This window comes from Somniosus microcephalus, chromosome 13 (assembly GCF_052327205.1).
Source record: "Somniosus microcephalus isolate GS21.2 chromosome 13, FLI_Smic_1.0, whole genome shotgun sequence".
Classification (NCBI taxonomy): domain Eukaryota; kingdom Metazoa; phylum Chordata; class Chondrichthyes; order Squaliformes; family Somniosidae; genus Somniosus; species Somniosus microcephalus.
In genome coordinates, this window is record NC_140999.1 from 40,173,082 (window position 1) to 40,189,274 (window position 16,193).

The following is a 16,193-nucleotide window of genomic DNA, read 5'->3' on the forward strand; positions in this document are numbered from 1 at the left end:
CTGCAAACCAATGCTGTAGATCAGTTTCAGGCTGTTTAAAATCAATGAAGTCTGAATTTATGGGTACTAAAGTAGCAACAGGTTTCCATGCTCACTCTACATGTACTTTAAACCCTTGCCAGCTAACTCCTTCAGATTTTCAGATCACAAAGCAGTTTAACCTTCTGCTACAAGGAGTTGTTTGTAAAATAATTGCAGTATCTGGTAAAAAGCAAATCAACCAGTGAGCCAGTAATCAAGTCAGATAAGTATCGAAGCCCGAATGGCATGGTCTCCCAAGACTTACCGCCTCCTCCCATCCGGTTCATGCCACCATATCTCATTCCATCCATTCCCATACCTGTCGAGAAGGAACAAAGATTCTAATGACTACTTTGAAAGATTAATATTTTTCAAAACGTATCCTCTTCACCGTGTTCAAAACACAAAGATTGAACAAAACAAACATACCCAGAAGCATTTAATTTGGTCCTAACCACATACACTACAACCCAGATGCAAAGCACACAAAACAAAATACAGTCCCCTAAAACTTACAGTTCAGTAAGCAGAGCCGAAGGGTTACTAGTAAAGCTTAGAACTGAACTATGCCATGTTGACATCTCTGCCACTCTTCGGCAACAAACCAAATCCTCAATTTATACCCCAGAAGTTATATCTGTAAGCAAAATCAAGCAATTGCGGTGTAATGCTTTGTGATTAGGAAGCCAGACTCCTCTTGGGCAGTCCCTCGGAACCGAGGATGACTTGCTTCCACATTAAAAATGAGTTCTCAGCTGACTGATGAGTCCAATGCGGGACCTACAGTCTCCGTCACAGGTGGGGCAGACGGTGGTTGAAGGGGCGGGTGGGTGGGGTGCTTGGATTGAATGTCCGCTCCTTCCGCTGTTTGCACTTGGCTTCCGCTTGCTCCCGGCGCCTTCCCAGATGCTTCTCCTCCACTTTGTGCAGTCTTGGGCCAGGGATTCCCAGGTGTCAGTGGGGATGTTGCACTTTTTCAAGGAGGCTTTGAGGGTGTCCTTGAAGTGTTTCCTCTGCCCACCTGGGGCTCTCTTGCCGTGTCGGAGCGCAGAGTAGAGCGCTTGTTTTGGGAGTCTTGTATTGGGCATGCGGGCGATGTGATCCGTCCGGAGCTGATCGAGCGTGGTCAAAGCTTCGATGCTGGGGATGTTAGCCTGAGCGAGAACACAGACATTGGTGCGCCTATCCTGCCAATGGATTTGGAGTATCTTGCGGAGGCAGCGTTGGTGGTACCTCTCCAGTGCTTTGAGGTGCCTGCTGTACACGGCCCATGTCTCTGAGGCATACAGCAGGGCAGGTATCACTGCTGATCTGTAGACCATGAGCTTAGTGCCAGGTTTGAGGTCCTGGACTTCAAACACACTCTTCCTCAGGCGACCAAGGGCTGCACTGGCACACTGAAGGCGGTGTTGGACTTGGTCATGGACATCTGCCCTTGTTGACAGTAGACTCCAGAAGTATGGAAAGTGGTCCACAACTACAGACGTTGTGAAGCAGTTAGCTCAGCACTGGCAGGTGGCTGGTAGTAAACAGCTTGGGCCACTCCCTCATCTAGGATTAGTGGCTTGTGGGAATTTTTGACAGTAAAAATGGAGAAATAAGGTCTGTATTTTAACTATCTTCCCACTTACCACCATATTTTGGATTAGAACTTTCCAGCCAGCAATTTAGAGCCAAGTGCATCATGTGCTCCTTCATCTTTGCCACACTTACATCACTGATAATGTCGTGAGCACGGCAGTGTGACACTTTCTGTGCCTGCCTTTTATGGAAGCGGGTGGTCCGCTTTCAACATCCTTTGCTGTACTAATCAATCAGAGGTAAAGTGGATTTGTACAAACATTTTCCTAGTTTCGGGCCAGTACTCTCACAAGCACCAATTCCCAGTACTCTTATTTGTTCACAGGATGTAATTAACTACAGCAAGGCCACATTATTGTTCAGAGTTGCCTTAAGGTGTTGGTGGCTTTTTTTCCTTGAACCACAGCCGTACTCATGCTGACACTGCTTCCACAGAGTATTAAGTAGGGAATTTCAAAACTGTTGACAGCAATGAAGGATCATCAATATATGTCAAAGTCAGGATGGTGTGTGACTTGGAGGCAATAATATTGCTGCACTTATTCTTTTCAGTGCTAAAGGTAATGAGGCTAGGAAGAGCTGTCTAACTAATCTTGACAAGTTGCTGCAGTGTATCCTGTAGATAGTACATACTGTAGTCATAGTGCACCAATGCTGGAAAGGGTGGATAAGTGAACAGCTTTGTCCTGGACGGTGTAGAGCTTCGAGTGCTGTTGCGGCAGCACCCATCCAGGTGAGTGGTGGGCATTCCACAAACTCTTGACTCTGAGGAGTTAGGAGTACCCAGACTCTGCCCTGCACTTAATGGTTATGATCTTGATACGGTTGGACCATTTAAGCTTCCGGTCAATGTTCAGGTAGTGTTGCTGGCAGGGGACTCTGCAATGGTGCTACTGTTGGAGGCCAGGGGGAAATGGTTGTACTTTCTCTTGTTCGAGATGGTCACTACCTGCAATTGTGCACAAATGTTACCAGACATTTGTGAGCCCAAGCCTGGATGTTGTCTAAATCCTGCTGTAGGCTGGCATTCCCTGCAGGAGTTGAGAATAAAGATGAACACTGGAGGGAAGGTCATTGATGAAGCAGCTGAAGATCATTGGGCTTGGGACACTGCCCTGAAGAACTGCTGCAGCAATATCCCGGGGCTGCAACGATTGGCCTCTAAAAACCACAACCATCTTCCTGAATGTCATCTATGACTCCAGCCACTGAAGGGCTTTCCCCTCAAGTCCCATAGACTTGGGTTTTGCTAGAGCTTCTTGATGTTATCATGACCATATTCTGCTACTTTCACCACTCCTCCAGCATTCAGCTTGCATCCATGTCTGCCTCAAGGCTGTGATAAGTCTAGAGCCAAGTGGTTCTGGCAGAAGCCAAACTGAGTGCCAGGAAGCATGTTAATGATGAGTAGGTACTGTTGGTGACTCCTGCCATTGCTTTGCTGACGATTGTGAGTAAGATGACAGGACAATGATAGGGTAGATTTACCCTGTTATTTGTGGATAGAACATACCTGGGCCGGGTTCGAATCCGGGCTCGGGTGACTGTGCAAACTCCACACAGACATTCTCCCCGTGTTTGCGTGGGTTTCCTCCGGGTGCTCCAGTTTCCTCCCACAGTCCAAAGATGTGCGGGTTAGGATGATTGGCTATGATAAATTGACCCTTAGTGTTAGGGGGATTAAATACGTGGGGTTACAGGGATAGGGTGGGATATGTGTTGGTGTAGGGGTTACGGGAATCGGGTGGGATATGTGTCGGTGCAGGCTCGATGGGCCGAAATGGCCTCTATCTGCACTGTGGGGTTCCTGTGATTTCTGTGAATGTTCCACATCAGGTAGATGGCAGTGGAATAGCTAGGGAAGCAACTAGTTCAGTGGTGCAGTTCTTCAGCACTGCAACTTTGATGTTGCAGAGTCCTCCAAATCCCTCACAGAACACAACTTTGTATCACCCCTGCAAACTGGAGTCTCTACATAACTGATATACATACCCCTACAAATCACTGAACTGCTTACCGTGTACACAAATGCTCCCAATGTACCGGTTTGGAAAGGAATCAAAAGTCTGATTTCATGTTGAAAGTCATGGTGAATATTGTGCATCTTGATTTTCAAAATGCCTTTAACAAGGCACTGCAGAAAAGGCTACTAAATAAGGTCAAGTCCTAGAAACATAGAAGATAGGAGCAGGAGTAGGCCATTCAACCCCTCGAGCCTGCTCCGCCATTCAATGCGATCATGGCTGATCATCCAAATTCAGTACCCGGTCCCTGCTTTCTCCCCATACCCCTTGATCCCTTTAGCCTTAAGAAATATATCCAACTCCTTCTTGAATATATTTAATGAACTGGCCTCCACTGCCTTCTGTGGTAGAGTTCCACAGGTTCACCACTCTCTGGGTGAAGAAATTCCTCCTCATTTCTGTCCTAAATGGCTTACCCTTTATCTGTGGTTCTGGACTCCCCGACCATCGGGAACATCCTTCCTGCATCTAGTCTGTCCAGTCCTGTCAGAATTTTAAGTTTCAATGAGATCACCTCTCATTCTTCTAAATTCCAGCATCGAGTCCTGTGGGATTGGCAGGCACATTTTCAATAGATAAGGAACTGCTGCATTCTCACTAGTTGGTTAAGCTAGTCTAAGCTAGTTATTAATGGTAGTGAATCTTCGTGAGGATCAGTCATTAGTTGAGCCCCACCAGAATCAGTGTTGAGCTGCTGCTTTCTACCATCTTTATCAATGATATGGATGAACTGTCTGCAAATTTGTGGATCAAAGATATGTGCAGGTGTAGGAGAAAAATATATTGTCGGCAGATCTAGATGCAATAGGGAAATGGGACTATATCTGGCAGGTGTCTTAATACACAAATATTGTATAATGCATTTGGATAGAGGCAACTTCAAGTACGTGTACACTGTGCAGGGTTACGTGCTCAAGTCTGTTGAGGGATGAAGTGTTACAGCACTGCAAAAGCAAAAGAGTGTATTGGATGTATTGCTTAATTAATTATAAAAGAAATACTATTCTTTCTCTATACAAGACCTTGGTCAGGCCACATCTCTAATACTGCATATAATAGCAAAATACTGCGGATGCTGGAAATCTGAAATAACAGAAAATGCTGGAAATACTCAGCAGGCCAGGCAGCATCCGTGGAGAGAAACAGAGTTAACATTTCAGGTCTGGGACCCTTCATCAGAACTGGAAAAAGCTGGAGATGTAACAGATATTAAGCAGGTGCAGAGACAGGAGGGGCGGTTAGGAGGGGAGGAAGGAATTGAAAGAACACCCTGTACTTTTGTAAGAGGCAGGAAAGATAAAATGTTGCAAATGGGAATGGCAAAAATCATACTGCATGAAAAATGGGGGCAGGGATAATTCTCAGAAATTGTTGAACTCAATGTTGAGTCTGGCAGGCTGCAAAGTGCCCAATCGAAAGATGAGGTGCTGTTCCTCGAGCTTACGTTGAGCTTCATTGGAACAATGCAATAGCCCAAGGACAGAGAGATCAGAGTGGGAGTGAAGCAGTGAATTAAAGTGACAGGCGACCGGAAGCTCAGGGTCACCCTTATGGACTGAACAGAGGTGTTCCGCAAAGCGGTCGCCCAATCTGCGTTTGGTCTCCCCAATGTAGAGGAGACCGCATCGTGAGCAGCGAATACAGTATATTAATTGCAAGAAGTACAAGTAAATCGCTGTTTAATTGCAAGCGCAGGAGATGCAACACATGCCCTTTTACCTCCTCCCTTCCCACTGTCCAGGGCCCCAAACACCCCTTCCAGGTGAAACAGCGATTTACTTGTACTTCTTGCAATTTAATATCTCGGTTCATGCCTTTAGAATTGTACCCTTTAGTTTATATTGCCTCTCCTCTTTCTTCCTACCAAAATGTATCAGTTCACACTTGTGTTAAATTTCATGCCACGTCTGCCCATTCCACCAGTTTGTCTATATCCACTTGAAATCTATCCCTATCCTCCTCACTGTTGACTATAGTTCCAAGTTTTGTGTCATCTGCAAATTTTGAAATAGTGCCCTGTACACCCAAGTCCAAATCATTAATATATATCAAGAAAAGCAGTGGTCCTTGTACCAACCCCTGGGGAACACCACTGTATAGCTTCCTCCAGTCCAAAAAACAACCAACCATTCACCACTACTCTGTTTCCTGTCACTTAGCCAATTTCATATCCATGCTGCCTGTCCTTTTTATTCCATGGGCTTCAACTGTGCTGGCAAGCCTATTATGTGGCACTCTATCAAACATCTTTTGGAAGTCCATGTACACAGCAACTGCATTGCCCTCATCAACCCTCTGTTACCTCATCAAAAAATGATGAGGTGACTATGTTTACATGTATGTCCGTATAACTACCAAGTAGCAATATTCAATTCTTTATCTGTATTAACTTCCTAGTACAGTATGTCTGTGTGATGGCAAGTACCACCAAAATTTGAAGAAAAATCATAGCTGCCCAAGTATCCATTCTAAAACAGAGGTACAACAAGCCTCAACACTTGTGTGTCTGGTTAGAGAAAAGACAAGACAAGGACACCCTGAATGCTCAACAAGCTCATCAAAACTACAGTCCTTACCTCCCATTCCTGGACCCATATCTCTAGGTCCAACGTTTCCCATTCCTGTGTTCAGATCTCTGGCATCAAGCGGCTGGCCACCAGGTCCCAGGCCCATACCAACCCCACCAAGTCCCTCTAGAATTGGCAAAAAAAGGAATATTTATAAATTTAATTTTGATGAAGCAAATTAAAATGTTTCAGAGGAAGTGGCTATACTTCAGAAATCTCAACTACCAGATCCAAGCACTGCAAATATCAAACTAACTCTTGTGCCATAGCACAGATCTACTTTACATTAGGATATTCTGTTATGTAATGTTAGAAAGCATGGAAAACTCTTTAAAATACAATGTTAGCATTTACACATGGATCAAATATCAGAAGTCTGGGATTTAACATTTGCCAAAATACAAGTGTTTAACATAACAGTAGGGCTAGTTTACAATTGGAAAAAATATTTACTGAAAATGCCAATTTTATTCATAGAACATATATACTGTCAAATGCACACTTTCCCCAAAAAGTCAAAATTTATACATTCAAGAAAATCATTAAAATGGGTACATTTAGTAAGACAAATAAAAAGTTTAATGTATGCATTATTTTATTTATAGTCTTTGCTGCAATGTACATTTCTAGCCATATTTAACATTGCAGCATCTTTCACACCATCATTTTGTTATAGTTTGAACACCTCCAGTGACATATACATTTGCCAAATATTATGGGCTCTCCACTGATATGCTGATGTTTCACTACCCGAGAGAAGCAGAATGCTGTGCGGCTCTCTAGAACGCAGATATTAGGTTTTCAGTACATTTTGTGATTGCCTACAGTACAAGAACCTTAACTGTTACCATCCCCAGGATTTCATAATTGAATCATTCCATCAACCTAATCTCGCACCATTTACCATCCCCAGGATTTCATAATTGAATCATTCCATCTACCTAATCTCACACATGCAAGCGTCCATTAATGGCAAATGTTTAAGATAGTGAGATCATATAAATATTTACACCAAAACAAGATTTAAAAAGTGATCAATTTGCATTATTTTGGTGATAATCTCTCATTCCCTAAATTAATGTCCTGTAGCGGTTAAAGTAGATCACCACTAAATAAGAGAGTTTGACTTCAACGAACTATTAACAAGTTGTTTATTTACAAGAACAGACTAATTACATCAGGTAAGATAGCAGACTGTAGGAGCACCGTGGTATAGGTCTTGTCCCAGCGGGGACTCCACGAGGAATGAGTTCGTAGTCCTGTGGAGGGCGTGATGTTCCCGCGCTTTGGACGTCACGTGATCGCGTCGCCGCGTTTGCCCGCGCGTGACCGCGTCGTTGCGTCAGCGCGTCTCCCGGTACGGAGGCTGGCCGTTGAGGCCGGGCTGTGCCGGTGCTTGCCGCGGGGGCGGAAGATCGCGTCGCTCCCGTCGGCTGGCCGATGCGGCCGAAGTCGCAGTAGGCCGGGCTGTGCCGGCGGCCGTCTTGGAAGACCGAGTCGGGCCAGCGGCCGGCGCGCGTGCGTCACGTGATGCATGACGTCAGCGCGTTAGGTCGCCTCTAAAGGGGCAACGGCCCAACAGGTAAGTTAAAGGGGTAACAGCCCTAACTGGTAAGTAATACAATTAAGTAAATTAAATACATACAGTTAGGTAAGTTATACATGCATAAATAAGTTGAACTAAAGAAAGGTAAGTTATACATGCATAAGTTAAGTTAAAGAGAATTATGTATCTCAATGTAAAGGACAACCCGTGGGACCGCTACACAGGCCCCCCCAGAATTCACTTTAACGAAAGTCCAAGGATGAGATGGTCTGACGAGCTGGTGATGCTGTCTCGACTTGGTAGGCGAGGTATAAAAATATTGCTCGTTAGCGGATCCTTGCGCGCGTCATGGCGAATAAAACGTATCCGTCAGGCGAAGGACCATAGTAACGTGCGAAACAGCAGGCCTTGTCAGAGTGACGGGCAGGTTGGGCGGACGCGGGCGATGTCTCCGTTGGCTGGTGAGCGAAACCTTCGGGAGGCTGGAACGCACGGAACGGTGCGTGCCATAGTGCTACGACGTGAACACAACGGAGGGTGAAGAGTTGCTGCGTTGATCAGTGATCGGTGAGGCTAGCAACTTTCACGTGGCTGATCGCGGCCGCAGGATGCCCGTTGGACCCGTCCTCGATGTGTGCAGCTTCAGTCAACGTTTGCGTTTGTTAAAGGGAAAACTGGAGAAAGGGCGGCAACGGTCCAGGTTGTTGTTGCTTTCAGGAGGGGTTAACTCTGCCTGGAGGGCGGCAACACTTGTAACTGTTGTAAATTTAGGAGAAAACAGCCAGGAGGGCGGCACGCTTTTTGTTCACGCCGAATCGTGTAGTAGGTAACACAACCAGCAGGCTGAAGGGCTGGTGCGTCGTCGGCGTCGTCGTCGTCGGTGTTCACGAGGGATGGGTTCGCGTGGTTCGCGAGGGATGGGTCCTCGTGCGCGAGGAGTGCGTCCTCGTGTTTTGCGGGGGTGAGTCCTCGTGGTATCCCCGCGGGGCGCGCTCCGATCTTGTGGGCCCGAACATGCTGTACCCCGCGCTTGGAGAGGTGTATACTTGCTGTTGCTTTGGATGTAGAGGCGGACGATCCGTGTGGCGGTAGAAGTCGAATACGGAGACCGTGAGCACGTGCGTCGTCTGTGCCGCATCGATGTTCTCGGCGAACAGGGCTTCTACCTGCATAAAGCACGAGGGAGACCGTGGCTCCCTGGATTGCGGTAGCGACAGCAGAACGGCTGATGCTTCCATAGTGTGCTTCGTTTGTGAAAGACGTTCACAAACCCACCAATTGTAGCTCTGGTGGATGAAGGTTGCCGTTGGTCGTGCTCTACCTTTGTGAAATCGTTCGTGAAAAACGGGCTCACCTCCAAGCTGCGCTTCCGTTGCGAAAACGTTCGCAAGGACGGGGTCGCTTTTGGTGGAATCGGTGTTAGGCGGTTGCTGTTCCGTGGTTGTTTGTCGGTCGTCTTGTGGGAATACGAGGGTTAGGCTGCGCATTGCTACCGTGAAAATCGTTCACGGATACGGGTTCACCAATTGTAGCGTTGGAATTGATGAGCTCCCGTACTCACGTCGTGGGGTCACCAATGTAGCGGTTAAAGTAGATCGCCACTAAATAAGAGTGTGACTTCGACGAACTATTAACAAGTTGTTTATTTACAAGAACAGACTAATTACATCAGGTAAGATGGCTGACTGTAGGAGCACCGTGGTATAGGTCTTGTCCCAGTGGGGACTCCACGAGGAATGAGTTCGCAGTCCTGTGGAGAGCGTGATGTTCCCGCGCTTTGGACGTCACGTGATCGCGTCGCCGCGTTTGCCCGCGCTTGTGGCGTCGCGTGACCGCGTCGTTGCGTCTCCCGGTACGGAGGCTGGCCGTTGAGGCCGAGGTCGCGAGGCCGGGCTGGGCCAGTGCTTGCCGCGGGGGCGGAAGATCACGTCGCTCCCGTCGGTTGGCCGATGCGGCCGAAGTCGCAGTAGGCCGGGCTGTGCCAGCGGCCGTCTTGGAAGACCGAGTCGGGCCGGCGGCCGGCACGCGTGCGTCACGTGATGCATGACGTCAGCACGTTAGGTCGCCTCTTAAAGGGGCAACGGCCCAACAGGTAAGTTAAAGGGGTAACAGCCCTAACTGGTAAGTAATACAATTAAGTAAATTAAATACATAGTTAGGTAAGTTATACATGCATAAATAAGTTAAACTAAAGAAAGGTAAGTTATACATGCATAAGTTAAGTTAAAGAGAATTATGTATCTCAATGTAAAGGACAACCCGTGGGACCGCTACAGTCCCATTCATTATCAACTATCTGCAAAGTACAACAGTGCCATTTAGTGGCAGAAAGCTGAAATGACCGAGCAGAACCTCAGATTAAGCACCTACGTACGGGGCTGCCTTTAAATGCACTTTCATTTGGAAGTTAAGCTACACTTTTAGCCAGAATATATTTTGCAATATTAATTGAATCAACATGTACATTTTGCACAGCCAGTTACCATTTTCAGCAAATCAGTTAGCTTAACCTTCCAAGTTCATCTCTGAAAAGCAGCTACACTAGTTAAAACTCAGTAAAACCTTACTTTTATTGGCATCAATTTCCTCCCAACATTTGCAGAGAAGTCATTTTGGAATCTAATCTCCAAATAGCTAAACTATCCCATCACACATTACAGGAAACTTTCTGGTATCCGGCACTGACGGGACCAAGCTGGTGCCGTCACATCAAAACTGCCGGAGAAACCAGCGCTAATGTTAAAACATACGGAGCTTCTGAGCTCCGTGTGAAGCAACAAACCCTGTTGCTTAGCAACAGCTTCAAAACGGTCAGCGTAGCTTGCAAGCGTCTCTGTAGCTAAGCAACAGCTTCAGCTAGACCTTGCAGAGCCACGACTGGAGAAAAAAAGCAACGAGAAGTAAAAAAAACTTATCTGAACCGACTCCTGAATTTTGCCGGTAGATAGCGCTTTCCGGACATTTAACCTCCGGATAAACGAAAGTTTCCTGTACTGTACTGCAGCAGTACTAACCTTTTTTAGCAGTCGGGATTTTTAAAGTAAAAGAAATGAAACCCGAGGTGAAAGAGTACCATTTCAACAATAACTTAAATTTAAAAACCATTGCCTCAATCTCCAATGGCTCACATTAAACTCTGTAGCAGAGGTATACAGAACAGGAAGGCCCCAGTGCCAAGTCAGCTTATCTCTTGACAAGGTGATAGAGGAGACACTACATTTCATCTATGTACCCCTGAATTAGAGATGGCAAAATAAATCAGGATTCCCATTCTCAACTGCTATTCAGTAACCCCTGCTGAATGTGCACATGGAGGTTTGCCCACAACAGGATCAGAATTAAAGCATATGTCTCTTTAAAACAGCTTCATGATTTGGGTTTAAAACTGCAGCTACAGCTTTTTGTCATCAGAACAAGCAGATTGCAGGGTAATATGATGGCCATGTTTCAAATTATGAAAAAATGATACAGGGCAGACAGAAGCAGACTGCATCCAGTAGTTGAGGGGTCTAGAACGAGGAGCCATAAATACAAGATTAAATGCAAGAGATTTAGAGCAAAGTTGAAGCCCATTGAATAAAAGGGACAGTGGCAGCATGGATATGAAATTTGGATATGAAATTGGCTAAGTGACAGGAAACAAACAGTTGTTTTTCGGACTGGAGGAAGGTACACAGTGGGGTTCCCCAGGGGTCGGTACTAGGACCACTACTTTTCTTGATATATATTAATGATTTGGACTTGGGTGTACAGGGCACAATTTCAAAATTTGCAGATGACACAAAACTTGGAAGTATAGTGAACAGTGAGGAGGATAGTGATTGTCTTCTTGAAGACAAACAGGCTGGTGGAATGGGCAGACACGTGGCAGATGCAATTTAACGCAGAAAAGTGCCAAGTGTTACATTTTGGTAGGAAGAACGAGGAGAAGCAATATAAACTAAAGGGTACAATTCTAAAGGGGGTGCATGAAGAGAGAGACCTGGGGGTATATGTGCACAAATCATTGAAGGTGGCTGGACATGTTGAGAAAGCAGGTAAAAAAAGCATAGAGGATCCTGGGCTTCATAAATAGAGGCATATAGTACAAAAGCAAGGAAGTTATGATGAACCTTTATAAAACACAGGTTCGGCCTCAACTGGAGTATTGTGTCCAATTCTGGGTACTGCACTTTAGGAAGGATGTGAAGGCCTTAGAGAGGGTGCAAAAAAGATTTACAAGAATGGTTCCAAGGATGAGGGGTTGTTCTCCTTAGAGCAGAGAAGGTTGAGAGGAGATTTGATAACAGGTGTTCAAAATCATGAGGGGTCTAGACAGCGTAGAGAGAAGCTGTTCCTACTGGCAGAAGGGTCAAGAACCAGAGGACACAGATTTAAGGTGATTGCCAGAAGAACCAAAGACAATATAAGGAGAAACTTTTTTACGCAGCGAGTGGTTATGATCTGGAATGCACTGCCTGAAAGGGTAGTGGAGGCAGATTTAATCGTGGCTTTCAAAAGGGAATTGGATAAGTGCCTGAAGGAAAAAAATTTGCAGGGCTATGGGGAAAGGACAGGGGATTGGGACTAGCTGAAGTGCTCTTGGAGAGCTGGCACGGGCAGAATAGCCTCCTTCTGTGCTGTAACCATTCTATGATTCTAAAATGAGATGCAAAATATTTTACATAGTTTTAAGGCTGTGGAAGTCGCTTCCAGGATTAATGGTTGAAGCAAAAACTATGTCTATATTGAAGATTAGATTGGATAGATGGAAGGAAGGGATAAAGGAATATGGAAACAGGATGGGTAAACTTGATATGGGCATTTGTTTACATGTAGGCAGCAAGAACAGACAAGTTGGGCCAAATGGCTTGTTTTCAGATTGCAATTTCTATGTATAGGGAACTACAGGAAACTTTGGTTTATCCGGAGGTTGTATGTCCGGAAACCTCAATCTAACAGCAGAAATCAGCAGCCGTTTTGGTTAGGTTTTTTTTCTTCTCCTAGCATTTTTTTTTTTTTTTTTTTATTAAATAAACAGTCAGGCTCTGGAAAGCGTCTGTAGCTTAGCAACAGCTTCAGAGACACTTCCAAGGTACGGGCCGAGTGTTTACAAGCTGTTGCTAAGCAAGTGTTTGTTGTCAGATACGGAGATGAAAACCTCCGTATCCTTCAACATTAGCGCTGGTCTATCCGGAAGTTTTGATAGATCGGCAGCAGCTCGGTCCCGTCGGTGCCGGATATCGCGAAGTTTCCTGTAAATATAAATTATTTTGCTTTTTAGTATTTCCCTGGTTAAAAGCATACTGAACAGGAAGTTACTGCATACATTTAAGACAGTTTCAAAAAGTTGCCAATACATACTAGGAAGTTGAGGAGCACGGTCTGCAGCATAGAAGTTATTCTTGGGCATGGATTTGTCATCCTGTAGGAAAACGAGAGTCAAATTGTAGAACCAATTTTAACATAACAAAGTAGAGGGGCTGCTTTACAATGATGCAATTATTTATTCACTTTTTTTTTTATAAATAGGCTGGTCCGGCAGAGTTGGTGTATGTAGCAGTAAATTGAGCTGGCTAATCTCAGCCTGGGCTGTAGTGGGAGCACTACTATTGGCCTCAATATGCCCAGGCTTTTGGGGAGCAGGGCAACTTCTTAATTAAGATAAATAATCAGCCCAGTGCCCCCTTCTGGAAAGTGCACACATGTCCATCAAGTGAGGCCAGGATCAAGCTTAGCTGCAATGGTTCCCACAGTTCAATAGCCTGCCAGGTCTCAACATCCAAGCTCTCACACAAAGAACTTCAATACAAGTCATTGTGTCAGAAAAGGAGGGAGAAAAAGGAGTGGAGTCATACTTCTGGAACATTTCAATTACAGGAAACTCTTATCCGGCACCGACAGGACCGGCGTGGTGCCAGTTTATCAAAAAGTCCAGATTAGAGAGGTATAGTAAAAGGTACGAGAGCCCCGTACACAGCAACAGATCCAGGCGTCCCTGTTGCTTAGCAACAGGTGCAAGAACCCCAGATCCAGGAACGGCCACTAATATGAAGTAAAACTTACCTGAACCTACTCCTGAATTTTGCCGGTTAACAGAGACTTCCGGTTATTTAGGTGCCGGTAAATCGAGAGTTTCCTGTACTTATAAGTATACTATTTAAAGCTAAATACGCTATATAGAGTCCAATATTAATAAAAATTTCAGTTCTTGAGTTTTTTTTAAAAAAACATCCTTCAAGGATAATTGCAGTTTCTGTACGTTTACAAAAAAATCCTTCCCAAAAATCAGGTGATTCCACTATTAACAATTTCTGCTTTTCACAGAAGTATTAATATAAGAACGTAAGAAATAGGAGCAGGAGGCCATTTGGCCCCTCGAGCCTGCTCCGCCATTCAATAAGATCATGGCTGATCTGATCTTGGCCTCAACTCCACTTTCCCGCCCGCTCCCCATAACCCTCGACTCCCGTCGCTCAAAGATCTGTCTATCGCCGCCTTGAATATATTCAACGGCTCTGCCTCCACAGCTCTCTGGGATAGAGAATTCCAAAGATTCACGACCCTCAGAAGAAATTCCTCCTCATCTCAGTTTTAAATGGGTGCCCCCTTATTCTGAAACTATGCCCCTTAGTTCTGGATTCCCCCATGAGGGGAAGCATCCTCTCAGCATCTACCCTGTCGAGCCCCCTCAGAATCTTATGTTTCAATAAGATCACCTCTCATTCTTCTAAACTCCAATGAGTATAGACCCAACCTGCTCAACCTTTCTTCATAAGACAACCCCTTCATCTCAGGAATCAACCCAGTGAACCTCTTCTGAACTGCCTCCAATGCAAGTATATCCTTCCTTAAATAAGGAGACCAAAACTGCACGCAGTACTCTAGATGTGGTCTCACCAGTGCCCTGTACAGTTGTAGCAAGACTTCTCTACTTTTATACTCCATCCCCCCTTGCAATAAGGGCCAACATTCCATTTGCCTTCCTAATTACTTGCTGTACCTGCATGCTAACTTTTTGTATTTCATGTATGAGGACCCCCCAGATCCCTCTGTACCACAGCATTTTGTTGTGTCTCTCCATTTAAATAATTTTTTTTATTCTTCCTACCAAAGTGGATAACCTCACATTTTCCCACACTATACACTCCATCTGCCAAATTTTTGCCCACTCACAACCTAGCCATATCCCTTTGCAGACTCTGTCCTCCTCACAACTTGCTTTCCCACCTATCTTTGTATCAGCAAATTTGGCTCCAGTACACTCGGTCCCTTCATCCAAGTCATTAATATAGATTGTAAATAGTTGAGGCCCCAGCACTGATCCCTGTGGCACCCCACTAGTTACAGTTTGCCAACCTGAAAATGACCCATTTATCCCGACTCTGTTTTCTGTTAGTTAGCTAATCCTCTATCCATGCTAATATATTACCCCAACACCATGAGCTCTTATCTTGTGCAGTAGCCTTTTATGTGGCACCTTATCGAATGCCTTTTGGAAATCCAAATACACTAAATCTACTGGTTCCCCTTTATCCACCCTGCTCGTTACATCCTCAATGACCTCTAATAAATTTGTCACACACGATTTCCCTTTCATAAAATCATGTTGACTCTGCTTGATTGTATTATGATTAACAATTGGAGGTTAGGTGGAATATTCCTAACCCAAAATCATAGACCATCAGCTACTTGCATAAGTAAATATTTAGCATGCAGACCAAGTGAAAACTTACCATCTTGATGTGCATAGGCCTGTCAAACAGAAGCTGCCCATTGAACATTGCTAGAAAGTAATTAAGGAATCTTAATTTTAAAAGTTTCACATATGCATTGAGGATACTCTGGTTATACCAATTACAGATATCTACAAGGATTCCCAAAATAGGCACCATTCACAACGAATGAAAGACTCGGGTCATAGCACATCAAATTGTTTCTTAGTTTAGATTAAAAGTTCCAAACTCCAGAGCAAAGTGAGTGATCATATTAAAAAGTTAATTTTACTCCTTTAAATAAAGGAACATTGGGGGGGGGGGGGGGGGTTGCTATAGATTAACCATTTCAAATGAGGTAATTCTCCAATTAAAGTACTACCACAATTTTGGCCAAAACCCATTTTGTTTTGTTAATAAAGGATACATATAGCTTGAACAGATTCAATTGGGCGCTCAAAAGTTACAGTGCCCATTCCACGACTCTTCCCATCTTTGTCTTCCACAATGTCCGCCCGTACCACAGAGCCTGCCATACTGAAAACTTCCTTCAACTTCTTCCATCCCACTTTGAAATCAAGCTGCAAAATAAAATTTTAAGTTATAAAATTAACATACTGCTGAGCAATGGAGAGATTATATGCAAGTTCCACTAAGTATCAGAGAGGACAGGGAAGTGGTGGACTTGCTAAATCATTTTTTTGGATTGCTTTTACAGTCAAAGAGGGAAAATTTTCCTGCAGTGAGGGGGCAGTACAAG

At 44.8% G+C, this 16,193-nt stretch overlaps 1 protein-coding gene across 6 annotated transcripts in view; it reads right to left on the reverse strand.

The window, feature by feature from the left end:
• Positions 1–16,193, reverse strand: part of LOC147108250 (myelin expression factor 2-like) — a 41,503-nt gene that overhangs the window by 11,460 nt on the left and 13,850 nt on the right. For 4 of the 6 annotated variants that reach the window (XM_086004795.1, XM_086004791.1, XM_086004793.1 and 1 more), the window contains exons 6-10: positions 15,861–16,014; positions 15,455–15,504; positions 13,083–13,143; positions 6,203–6,319; positions 287–340 (exon numbers count right to left, since the gene is read on the reverse strand). In XM_086004795.1, coding sequence (XP_085860921.1) covers positions 287–340; positions 6,203–6,319; positions 13,083–13,143; positions 15,455–15,504; positions 15,861–16,014 — 436 coding nt within the window. The remainder of the gene's footprint in view (positions 1–286; positions 341–6,202; positions 6,320–13,082; positions 13,144–15,454; positions 15,505–15,860; positions 16,015–16,193) is intronic. The other 2 variants (XM_086004794.1, XM_086004792.1) reach the window with 1 other exon arrangement.